Source organism: Vanessa cardui, chromosome 16 (assembly GCF_905220365.1).
Source record: "Vanessa cardui chromosome 16, ilVanCard2.1, whole genome shotgun sequence".
In the NCBI taxonomy this organism is placed as follows: Eukaryota; Metazoa; Arthropoda; class Insecta; order Lepidoptera; family Nymphalidae; genus Vanessa; species Vanessa cardui.
Window position 1 is genome coordinate 1,733,108 of NC_061138.1, and position 12,506 is coordinate 1,745,613.

The following is a 12,506-nucleotide window of genomic DNA, read 5'->3' on the forward strand; positions in this document are numbered from 1 at the left end:
AAGCCCTAGTAGAGACTGTGTCTCTTTCTTTAATTTTTTAGATGAAAGATAGTACCTTATTCTTCTTTTAACGTCATTAAATTAATGTCTATGTAATGGATGGAAATAAATATTTACGTATTATAACTATTTAGAGTACTCATTGAAAAAAAGATAAAGCTAATATTCTATATTTCTGAATTATTAAATGTCATCAATTTTGCACCGAATTTAATTATTCGATATTAGAGCTTGGAGTAAGCTCCTCTGGTTAGACACCATCATTTCATAAAATACTACTTTCAAACAGGAATACTCATACTGACAGTGTTGTGTGTTTGTTTGTTTTGAATACGAGGAGTCACCTTCTGACTTAGGCAGGCAGTCCGGACATGGTTGTTTTGAAGAATATGTGTACAATTGGGCACGTTAACTAATGCTTAGACAATGTTTACAATGTTTGGAGTTCTTTGGAAAAGAAAAGGATTTATTGCATTAAATCAAAAATAGAAGTGTCTCGAAACTAATAATATATTAGTTATTTTTTTACCTGGCAATATATGACAAATCTTTTGGTGTATGTAATAAGTACTAGTACATTGTCGTGATCATTTTATTAATTTAAACTTTTATAAATAAAATTCATTATCAAATATGAAAATAATTTATTTGGTGTCTAATTCCTGTTACAAATATTTATTTAATTGGCAGCCTCAGCTTTATCACAGATTGAGGCTACAGATAATAACTAAACTATTACAAAAATATATTTATCATTACTGTTTATTTACAATTAAATACAAATTACGCACAAAGTTAACAGAAATCATAGAAAACTACGGAATAATCACTCGCAATCATTTGCAATTTACAAAAATACTTAAATATAAATAATACTAACAAAATAATACATTAACTCGTAGATTGATTTGATTCTGTGTTGCGTAACTCCGGAAACAGCTCCAACACGCAGAGGTCCAACAGATTGTAAAACAACTGAAACAGTAACAAGAAAATGTATAAAATGGTATCGCATTCAGTTTCTTAGGACTGTGTGCCGGCCCGCCTGGATGGGTATTTCCCAAAATAGCACTACTATTGTAATGTTCCATTTTGAAGTATAAGTGACCCAGTATAACTAATAAGTGTAAATATTTTCTTAGGGGATAGACTTTGTGTATACTATCCATTCATCAGATGCTGTAAAGCAATACAGCATTAGTGTTGTTATGTTCTGGATAGAAGAATAAGTGACCCTGTGTAACTAGAGGCACTTTTTTTTGTATAATGAATAAGACACCAAAAACAAAAAAGTTTATGTCACAAATTTTTTTTTCAAATGACCTAAATTCTTGTTTAATTATTATTATATACCTGTTTGTTAAGCTGCGGGCACTGTATAACTTCAAAGGCTGTCAACACAGAAGTAGGCAGACCCGGCCCAAGGGCAATAGTTGCTGCTACAGGTATTGTCTGCAAGAGCTGTTGCTTGGCCAGCTCACGTTGTATCAGAGGATCTACTCGAGCTGTGGACTTCTTGCCGAAGATGATATCTGTAGAAAGATATTTTAAGACAATATAATTATATGTAATTGAAATCAAAAACATTTTAAATTCATTCATTCTATACTAATGTAAAGTAAAAGGGTTGCACTGACAAACTGTTCTACAGAATTGTTATTAAGATGAAAAAAATTAATAATAAGTTTGGAAATTGTAGATAACCCATCGGTTAAGATGATTGCGGGTTCAAACCCAGGCAAGCACCGCTGATTCATGTGCTTAATTTGTCTTTATAATTCATCTCGTGCTCAGCAGTGAAGGAAAACATCGTGAGGAAACCTGCATGTGACAAATTTCATAGAAATTCTGCCACATGTGTATACCACCAACCTGCATTGGAACAGTGTGGTGGAATATGTTCCAAACCTTCTCCTTAAAAGGGAGAGGAGGCCTTTAGCCCAGCAGTGGGAATTTACAGGCTGCTGTTGATGATGATAATCAAAATAGTTTCTAAAAGCAACTCACCGTGACCCAAACGTATCAAGTAGGCCAACCGCTGTTCAGTGAGTAAGTTACACAGGCTTCTGTTGAGCGCCGCGTTGAACATATCGTCCAACGTGTGTCGCATCATACCGATGAAGTTACCAATGATACCGGTCACAAAACTTCTTGCCCTTACTATTTTTATTACTGAAAATATGTTTTGGCAATTTCAATTACATATGTTTTTGTCTATGGTTATTTTTCAGTACAATAAAGAGAATTTATTCTAATGTTATAAATGTGAAAGTAACTGTTTTTCGCTCTTTCACTATCAAACAACTGAACCGAATTTGATGAAATTTGGTATGAAGTAATTTGAACTTCATAGGCTACTTTTTTGATAAATAAATATTGACAAATAAATTTAAGGTTAATTGTTATATCATATCTTTTGCGCCTATGTAATCCTATTAAACAACATCTCCAGCTAGCTAACTAATATTGAAAGCAATAATGTGTGAGAGAGAAGTCAATATGATCGATATCATTTTCAATTCCAACCCTTATCTGTACGGCTATTAACTAGAATATTTTTTACCCACATCGGCTCAATGAATAAATTATATATACACTACTTACATATATACATGACACACTGCGAGAATCCCACAACCGAGGTCTGATAGTCCATATCAGTTTGGATCACAACTGGTTCGACATCAAAATTGTTCAAGAATATTGACGTGTGAATGTTCCTTGTATTTTTTTGCCGTTTAGTTACTTTCTGTACCAATTCCTCTTCGTTCACTTCGTGAGCTTCTTCTACGTCACGAGTAGTTCCCTGTTTCCTTAAAAATGAAAACAAAATTTAAAATAACATCATTTTAACATAAGGATATTTTTTCATGATTCAACAATTAAACCACTTACAATGCCTGATAACGTTCCTTATCACAGGATATTAGGAAGTTTCTTAGGAAACTTTCTAAATGTTGCCCCTTCTCCTTCCTCAGTTTATGAGCCACAGATTGGTATATATTCCCTAGATCCGGCCCGGGCGCGTTGAGAGTCGAGGCCTGGACCACAGTGGTGAAGTCTCCGTCCACCGTGAGGAATAAGTGAAGAAGCTCGCTCGTTTGGAGGAGGTTGATTTGGATGAGCCGCTGCAGGAAGTCCTCATACTTGTACCGGAGCGTCTCGAGGGGACTGTTATCTCTGGAATTAACGAAGGCAGTGAGGTACCGAAGCTCAGAGTCAGCGAGTTTAATGAAATTTGGTATGAAGTCCAAGGACATAGCCTACTCATCTTTTCTAACATCACAACCAAACACATAAAACGCGAGGGAAGCCGCGTGCGACAACTAGTTACACAATGTCGTTCAATATTAATTTCATTGATAGAGTTGAATTATGAAACAATATGAACGTTTTCAAGGTGAAATTTAAGTACGTTCGAAAGGAAACTTTCCCGAAGCAATAACGAATTCACTTTCTCGCGAACAGCACTCGTTTATCTATCAAAGAGATTATGATATTGCTATTATATTATACCTTTTTTTTTATGGCATAGGTGGCAAACGAGCAGGAGGCTCACCTGATGGAAAGTGCCTACCACCGCCCATGGATATCTGCAACACCAGGGGGCTTGTTGCGTTGCCGGCCTTTAAGAAAGGAGTAGGCTTTTTTCTTGAAGGTTCCCATGTCGTATCGGTTCGGAAATACCGCCGGCGAAAGCTGGTTCCACAAAGTGGTTGTGCGAGGCAGAAAATGTCTGAGAAATCGCGCTGTTGTCGATTTTCGGACATCAAGGTGGTGCGGGTGAAACTTAGAATTTTGGCGAGATGTCCGAAGGTGAAATTCAGCAGCCGGGATTAATCCGAACAATTCCTCGGAACATTCCCCGTGAAAAAATCGGTAGAAGATGCAGAGTGATCCAACATCTCTACGCAAAGCCAAAGGATCAAGGAGATCGGAAAGGGCTTGATCGTCGTTAACTCGGGCCGCTCTACGTTGAATGCGGTCAAATGGAAGGAGCTGGTACTGGGGAGGACCCGCCCAGAGGTGAGAGCAGTACTCCATGTGAGGCCGAATTTGCGCCTTGTAAAGTTTTAGGCGATGGGCCGACGTGAAATACTGTCTCGTCTTGCTGACCACACCCAGCTTTTTTGAAGCCAATTTGGTGGCCAAGTTGGTTGGAAGCCAAGGTGGTGTTTTCGGACATCAAGGTGGTGCGGGTGAAAGTGGCGTGTACATAATGTTGTCTTAAATTTTCTTCTTCTTTTATTACACATTCCTCGATTATTACACATTTAAATAAAACTAATTATAACGGACGAATCGCGTATATTAATCATCACCACATCCCGACATCCCGACGTTTCGAGCACTTTGCAGACTTTAAAGTGCTCGAAACGTCGGGATGTTTTAAAAATCATCAATAGTTTTATTTAAATGGCGTTTACAATGGCTCGTACCTCCTGGAAGGCAGCGGCAGGTCGGCCAGCAGCGCGTCGCCGTGGAACTCGAGCAACTTGCCGCGCAGTAAATGGAAGTCGTGTTCGCTGCGTTCCACGACGCTGAGCGAGGGCGCCACCGTGCCGCGCACGCGCTGTGCCGCAACCGCGAACACGCGCACTTCGCCGCGCCTTGGGGGGGGCGCCGAGCGACATTCCACATTGGTCAGCGCCACCTTGTACGTGCTCAGATCCCGCCCCAACGAGTCCTCAGCCGCCAGCGAGTCTAGATACTTCAAAATGTCCACGTTGTCTATGCCCTCGTCCAACTCCGAGCCCATCGAGTCCGGGACGTTGGCATTCTTCAGTTTCACGCCCAGTCTTAGCGTGTTCATTTTGTCTTGAGGTCTGAGAATATAGCAAAGTGTTATAAGGTCATTCACATTCGTAACATGAATATTCTCAGTAGAAACACATTTTTAAGTGCAAATGTGTTCTGTTAGCATATCTGATTTGTCTGAACATGATGAACTACCATCAGGTTGGTCCTAGTCAAATTTCATTTATTTAATTTTTAAGTTATTAAAGCTTTAAACATAGTTTGAGTAGAATAGTAAAATGATTTGAAATATAATATTAAAAAGTACAAGATTACCTACTCACCGTTTAGTCATTTGTTTTTGGTACCCTGTGGGTATTCTTGGCCCAATAAATAATTTGTAAAACTGAAATGAAAAAATTTATAAAATGTATTAACATACATTCAACACACATCCGTATCAATGACTTACTATGGTATGGTTACCTCTTCGCTGTGCAAGAACTTTGGCAACATAATTTTTTCCAACGCGGCGTGAGACTGTCTGGCTGCCTGGTACAGCGCTCGACTCGTTTGTAAGCTAGAAGACAAACGTTATATAAAACTTAAAACTGGAACAATATCATATAATGGACACCTCTGACTCACGTTTTGCATTTGTTTAATAAACAGTCAGTGGATACTTTCAGTCAGTCAAGTCAGTTGGATTCAAAGTCTGAGACGCTATGAGACCAAGGATTGAAAGCCTTCGAGCGATAGAGGTCTGGAGCGATAGAGGGGTGGAGTCCCTTCATTTTTCTCAGTTAAGTTTGTCATTAAGTTTGGGGTTGTCCATTAATCACGTGATCTTTTTTTAGCATTTTTTTAACCCCCCCTCCCCCATTGGTGATACGTAGTGAGGTTTAAGACCACCCCCCTCCCCCTTCTCAACATCACGTGTATTTTTAGTACCTACAACGAATCTTAAAATTTTCTGAATATTATCTTAATTTAAATACAGGTATAAACTGTAATCTTATTTTATTCTGAAATTAAGGACCATATTTGTTTAAAAATCGCGCATTAGACGAAAAAATAAATACACGAGATATCTTACTACACCCCCCTCCCCCTTGTGTTATTTTCGTGATTTTTATCAAACCCCTCACCCCCCTTTCAAGCCTCACGTGATTTTTTTTTTATGGTATAGGTTGGCGGACGAGCATATGGGCCACCTGATGGTAAGTGGTCACCATCACCCATAGACAATGACGCTGTAAGAAATATTAACTATTCCTTACATCGTCACTGCGCCACTAACCTTGTCAACTAAGATGTTATGTCCCCTGTGCCTGTAGTTACACTGGCTCACTCACCCTTCAAACCGGTACACAACAATACTGACTACTGTTATTTGGCGGTAGAATAACTGATGAGTGGGCGGTACCTAGCCAGACGGGCTCGCACAAAGCCCTACCACCTAAAAAATCATTTAACCTTTCGTATGTTAAATGACATTAGCCCACCTTGTGTTACCTGTTATACCGGAAGCCGGTATGGTCAACAGACAGCCCAATTTTGAGACAAACTTTTATTGTAACTAGATTTTCTCCGTATTTAGTACGAATCAAGTCAATTCAAGTTATGAATCTTATTGTAAATTGAATAATCTTTATTCACTTTCAACCATTTCTATATAAATACTCAATCATAGCTAATATAAAGTTTACTTTCAACAAAGGGTACTTCAGAGCGAATAACAGAACACACTTAGCCATACCGGCTCCCGGTATGTCAACAGTTGCGGCCAAAATGTGTTTATACCGGGAGCCGGTGTTTCAACAAACAAGAGGCTAATGGACAACATGGATTAATGGACAACCCTTTTCCGAATAATAGTCAATACTAGTATGTTGTAGTAATCATATACTACTATGTACCTTATAAATTTGACAAAAAAAAAATAACAGAAAAAAAAGACCCGCTGAGTTTCTTTCGCTGGTTCTTCTCAGGTCAGGGTGTTCCTTTTTCCGAACCGGTGGTAGTGTTTATTTGACAATCAATAAGTAAGTGTAATGCTTTTATATTGAATAAAGGAATTTGAGTTTGAGTTTGAGTTTGCGTACCCGGCAACGTGCGCGGGCCCGGCGTCCAGCAGCTGCCGCAGTTCGTGCAGCAGCGCGGGCGGCAGCGCGACGCGCGGCACGTGCGCGTGCGCAGCGAACAGCGCGCGCGCCTCCGCGTGAAGCGCGCGCGCCTGCGCAGCCGACAGCTCCGGCGTCAGCAGCAGCGTCTGGAACGACTCTGCGCACGCGCCCGTCTCAAGCAACAACAACAACAAACAACAACAACAGCCTGTAAATTCCCACTGCTGGGCTAAAGGCCTCCTCTCCCTTTGAGGAGAAGGTTTGGAACATATTCCACCACGCTGTTCCAATGCGGGTTGGTGGAATACACATGTGGCAGAATTTCTATGAAATTTGTCACATACAGGTTTCTTACGATGTTTTCCTTCACCGCTGAGCACGAGATGAATTATAAAGACAAATTAAGCACACGAATCAGCGGTGCTTGCCTGGGTTTGAACCCGCAATCATCGGTTAAGATGCACGCGTTCTAACCACTGGGCCATCTCGACTAGATGGGCCGTCTCAAGCATTCGAATATAATCGGAAAAACATACCAACTGAAATTTATTATGTTGTCAGTTGAATAGGCTATTTGACTGGTTTTTAAAATTCATTTTATTATAAGTAGAGATTAATGAACCCATTAAAAGTTGATTTTTTTATTTCTAGTACATATTTGCCGAAAGATATCATATTAAAAATTCCATATTTACACAATATGATCATTGTCCAAGTAGCGTTTTATATACTGATTACAATAATTCACAATTTATTTTTCGCATTGTCAAATAGCAATTACATTCCCTGCGATTATGATTGTGATACTTTATTTCCGTCTGGTGTGTACAAATTTCTAAATCGTCTTACTTATGTCCTTGTAGAACTGCAGCAGGTATATGTCGGTCGTGGTCTTCAGATGATGCAGGAGTGCGTAGAAGTGGTCCTGGTTGTTGAGGAGTAGTTCGAGATCGATCCTGAGTAACTTTCCTCGTGCACAATACACCGACTCCGACTGCCGGACGAAGTTCTCTAGAAATTCTACCTGCGGAAAATACAGTATCTATTAGGTATAAATTACATAAATTAGGGGTTGTCAATTAATCACGTGATCTTTTTTTAGCATTTTTTAACCCTCCCTCCCCCATTGGTGATACATAGTGAGGTTTAAGACCACCCCCCCTCCCCCTTCTCAACATCACGTGTATTTTTAGTACCTACAACGAATATTAAAATTTTCTGAATATTATCTTAATTTAAATACAGATATAAACTGTAATCTTATTTTATTCTGAAATTAAGGACCATATTTGTTTAAAAATCGCGCATTAGACGAAAAAATAAACACACAAGATATCTTACTACACCCCCTCCTCCCCCTTGTGTATTTTCGTTATTTTTATCAAACCCCTCCCCCCCTTTCAATCCTCACGTGATTAATGGACAACCCCTTAGTATCTGTATGTTATTAGTAATGTTGTCTTAAATTTTCGCGATTACACATTGAAATAATCAGTCTACCCGTGACCACGAACGCTGTAAAGTGCTCGAAACGTCGGGATGTTAAAATTAACTAATATAAGCGATTCAAATCCGTTATAGCTAGTTTCTTATCAAACATTATTGTCATCACTAATGTCATGTTCACGAGATTCGTAGACAATGTCAAAATATCGAGTTCCACCGAACAAAAATAAAAAACATGGTAAATATCACGAAATGAATACCTTTAGTAATAAAAATAACCATGTTAATTTAAAATCTAGTATTGTCATATATTTCGACTACAAATTGAATATAAAGTAAAAAGTAAAGTAAAGTAACAGCCTGTAAATTTCCCACTGCTGAGATAAGGCCTCCTCTTCCATTAAGGAGAGAGATTGGAACATATTCCACCACGCTGTTCCAATGCGGGTTGGTAGAATACACATGTGGCAGAATTTCTATGAAATTTGTCACATGCAGGTTTCCTCACGATGTTTTTCCTTCACCGCTGAGCACGAGATGAATTATAAAGACAAATTAAGCACATGAATCAGCGGTGCTTGCCTGGGTTTGAACCCGCAATCATCGGTTAATCAATATAGAAACTCGAACTACTTTAACATTGAAAGAAAGGGGGGGGAGGTAGTATGTTTTAATTGTAAAACGTAGCGTATGTCGTTCCTTAGGGTCAAAGGGCGAGTTGGGCAGGGGGGGGAGGTAGTATGTTTTAATTGTAAAACGTAGCGTATGTCGTTGGTTGTGCTCAAAGGTTGGGCACCTGGTAGTTGGGCGCGGGCGGCAGCGGCGCGGGCGGCGGGCGCGCCGCGGTGAGCAGCAGCAGCGTGTTGAGCGCGTGCGGGTCGGCCAGCACGTCGGCCAGCGGCAGCAGCGCCCAGCCCGCCAGCGCCTCGCGCACCAGCGCGCGGAACACGCTGCGGGACAACGCACTCACAGTCTCACATCTTTACTTGGCGGTAGGCTAGGTACCACCCACTCATCAGTTATACTACCGCCAAATAACAGTACTCAGTACTGTTGTGCTCCGGTTTGAAGGGTGAGTGAGACAGTATAACTACAGGCACACGCTCACATTCTCACATTTTTACTTGGTGGTAGAGCCCGTCTGGGTAGGTACCGCCCACTAATCAGTTATTCTACCGCCAAATAACAGTACTCAGTACTGTTGTGTTCCGGTTTGAAGGGTGAGTGAGGTTCCCAAGGTTGGTGGCACATTGACGATGTAAGGAATAGTTAATATTTCTTACAGCGTCATTGTCTATGGGCGATGGTGACCACTTACCATCAGGTGGCCCATATGCTCGTCCGCCAACCTATACTATAAAAAAAACATAATCTCGCCTTTTGAATGTCTTGCATTATAAATAGTGACAGTAATAAAAAACCGTAAGCGGCGCATGATATAACCGAGATATTTGCAAATCGAATGAAATAAAATCTACGGTTTTTTAATTTGTCCTCCTTCTCTATCGGAATAGACAATATGGGGTCTGCTGTCAGAATTATGCCAAATTTTGTACCTTGGCAAGAAGCCGCAGTACAGGTTTATTAAAACCTTTCAACCTCTTGCCAACGGTTGTCGATTAGATTTTAACAAATAAAATTTAAAATAGGACCTTTCGTAAATGTAATTTATGTATGTATTTATTAATGTACAATAAATGTTATTTTAATTTAAACCACTTTTTGCTTACAATGCACGACTACTAATATTTTTTCTACTTAAAATAATGTATAATAATTGACCCATATGATAAACATTTAAGTTTTGCAACTGAGTATTACTTACGAATTCTGGCATTCTGAATTCCTTAATATGTATGGCAACAGAGTGTCGGTCAAGCAACGCAGATACTTGAGCTCGGCGGAGCGGTTGCTGGCCGCTACATGCACCGGCTGTTTGAAGCCTGCTGAGCTTACCGAGTAGTGTCTCAATGCACATGGAACTAAACGATCGCATATAAATCTCGCATAATTTATCTGTAATGGCATAACATTATTTCCTTTTAATTGACTGCATCGAATTTTATGGAAAAAAATTATAATATGATACATTAAAAACAATTATAGTACGACTCAACTTAGATGTAGCATCAGCATAATTCGTAAAACCGATCACTTTATACAAACGTCATAACTTGTAATAACATATGACCTATTATACTCGTTGTGGGTGGGTTGATCTGACGCGTCCTTAGCGACGAATAGCATCGAATGGCGCGATAGGGAGCTATTTTTATTGGTTGTATAAATCGGCAGTAATCGGTTTTATTGAATTTGCCGAAGCTATATCTAAGTTGTGTCGTACTATACACTGTTACAAAATTTTTTGCTGTTAAAGTGAAAAGTTGAATGAACTAAAGTAAAACAGGTACAGGGGTTACAACATCTTAGTTCCCAAATTTGTTGGTGCAGTGGTGATTGGTGAATTGGATTGATTCACATTTCTTATATAAGCAATGTGAATGGACAATGACCATTTACCATCAGGTGACCTAGTTGCCTGCCTATCGATTTAACATAAAATAGGAACACAATTGTAGCATCATAAAGTTATTTGATACTTAAACTAAAACAGTAGTGAGATCATTTCAACTACTAGATAATTTCAAACTTTTAATTTTCTTTTATTTAACTTTGTAATTGATTTATTTATAATACAAAACTGTATACATATCATTACAGGAATTTTGTTTGAATGGTGTGGTCCTAATTCGATATAACAGCATGTTAAATATCAATATTTAAAATAAGTCCCTATGTCATATAGGACACATCCCAGGTAGCATTTCTTGTAAACTCACTCAGGTTGCAACAAAACGAATCCACTCTATCCGCTATCACTTTGAGAGTGTGTAGAGTGAACTAATAATATAATGAACTGGACTAGAACATATTTACCTTTAAAGCTCGCCTCAGAAGTGAGGCTGATGCATATCTAAGCTGCTGTCTCAGTTCATCCACAAAAAAAGGCTGTAGAGTTATTTTAGTGTACCATGAGTTTACAAATTGTTCTAAAATTGTATTATAAAACTGAAAAAAAACATGAATTAAGTATAATTTACATCTATTATTATTTATCATATAATAACAAAATGATATATTTATTCTAGTAAAATTGAATTTATCATGATCCAAATTTCAGTATATATAACAATCGATAATCAGGGAATATTAAATAAATAACTGAATAAGTAATTTGAATGAAATCACAATGATACAATCCCATTATAAGCTTAGACATTGAGTACAAAGTTGCTATTGATCACTGTAATACGGCTTCACCCCGATAGATACCATTTTAAAGTTTTAACATGATTAATTAACTATTCTCTATTAATCTTACATCTTCTATAGCCTGGTCCAATTGTTTATGTATCTGCAGATTAGTCCATGGTTCAGCCGATATTTCTGGGTCATGCCTATTACAGTCTTTTGAACCACATGTGTGACAACCCTGTAAGTAGAATAAATATTTTAATTAATTTCCTATTATTGAATGTACAGACCTTTTGTTGGAGCAATATTGTTTTCCACTTGGAATGTTGTAGAGCTTAATAAGACCTATTAAAAGTCTAAACTGTTAATCATTGGTGAGTCACAAATTGATAAAATAGGAAAGTTATAATTAAAATCAATTCTTATATAAAATACAAAAACAAGACTAACACTTTATTATATAATTAATTAGACTACTCTTGCAAAGTTTAAAGAACTTTCCTTATCAGTATGTAAAATACTAATAACATTTGCTTGAAAATAGAGTAACACTTGTGAATAAAATAACATTAGTTAATTTAAATAAATTTCATGTCAATATATAAATTATATGCTGAAATATTTTTACTTTGTTCTAATTGAATAGTAGGTTTCATTATTACATACAATTATTCTAAAATTTACAGACTCTGATGATATTATAGAGTATGGTATTCTTTTTTTTTCTTGAACGATTTATGAGTCTTTTGAATCAAAATATTATTTTATTAGTAAATTCAATAAAAGGGTGTGTACAATTTACTTTGAAAGATCTTGTCGCAAAAGTAACCCAACCATAAGTGTGTTCTTGTTGATAGTAAAAAAAAAAAACATATGACTCAACTTACTTTGGAAAAGGCATCGTCGACTTCCTCATGCGGAGCCTCCTTGACGTAATTAAAG

At 38.0% G+C, this 12,506-nt stretch overlaps 1 protein-coding gene across 1 annotated transcript; it reads right to left on the reverse strand.

Moving 5' to 3' along the window:
- Positions 1 to 627: 627 nt before the first annotated feature.
- LOC124536364 (sorting nexin-14-like) lies at positions 628 to 12,502 on the reverse strand (the record flags this gene model as incomplete). The annotated part of the gene is made up of 15 exons (XM_047112895.1): positions 628 to 975; positions 1,354 to 1,532; positions 2,008 to 2,172; positions 2,605 to 2,813; positions 2,896 to 3,180; positions 4,440 to 4,826; positions 5,082 to 5,143; positions 5,224 to 5,317; positions 6,843 to 7,020; positions 7,713 to 7,887; positions 9,106 to 9,259; positions 10,135 to 10,325; positions 11,247 to 11,378; positions 11,692 to 11,802; positions 12,452 to 12,502. Coding segments are annotated over 15 exons (2,457 nt in total), but the record flags the coding sequence as incomplete, so codon positions are not given.
- Between the last annotated feature and the right edge of the window lie 4 nt (positions 12,503 to 12,506).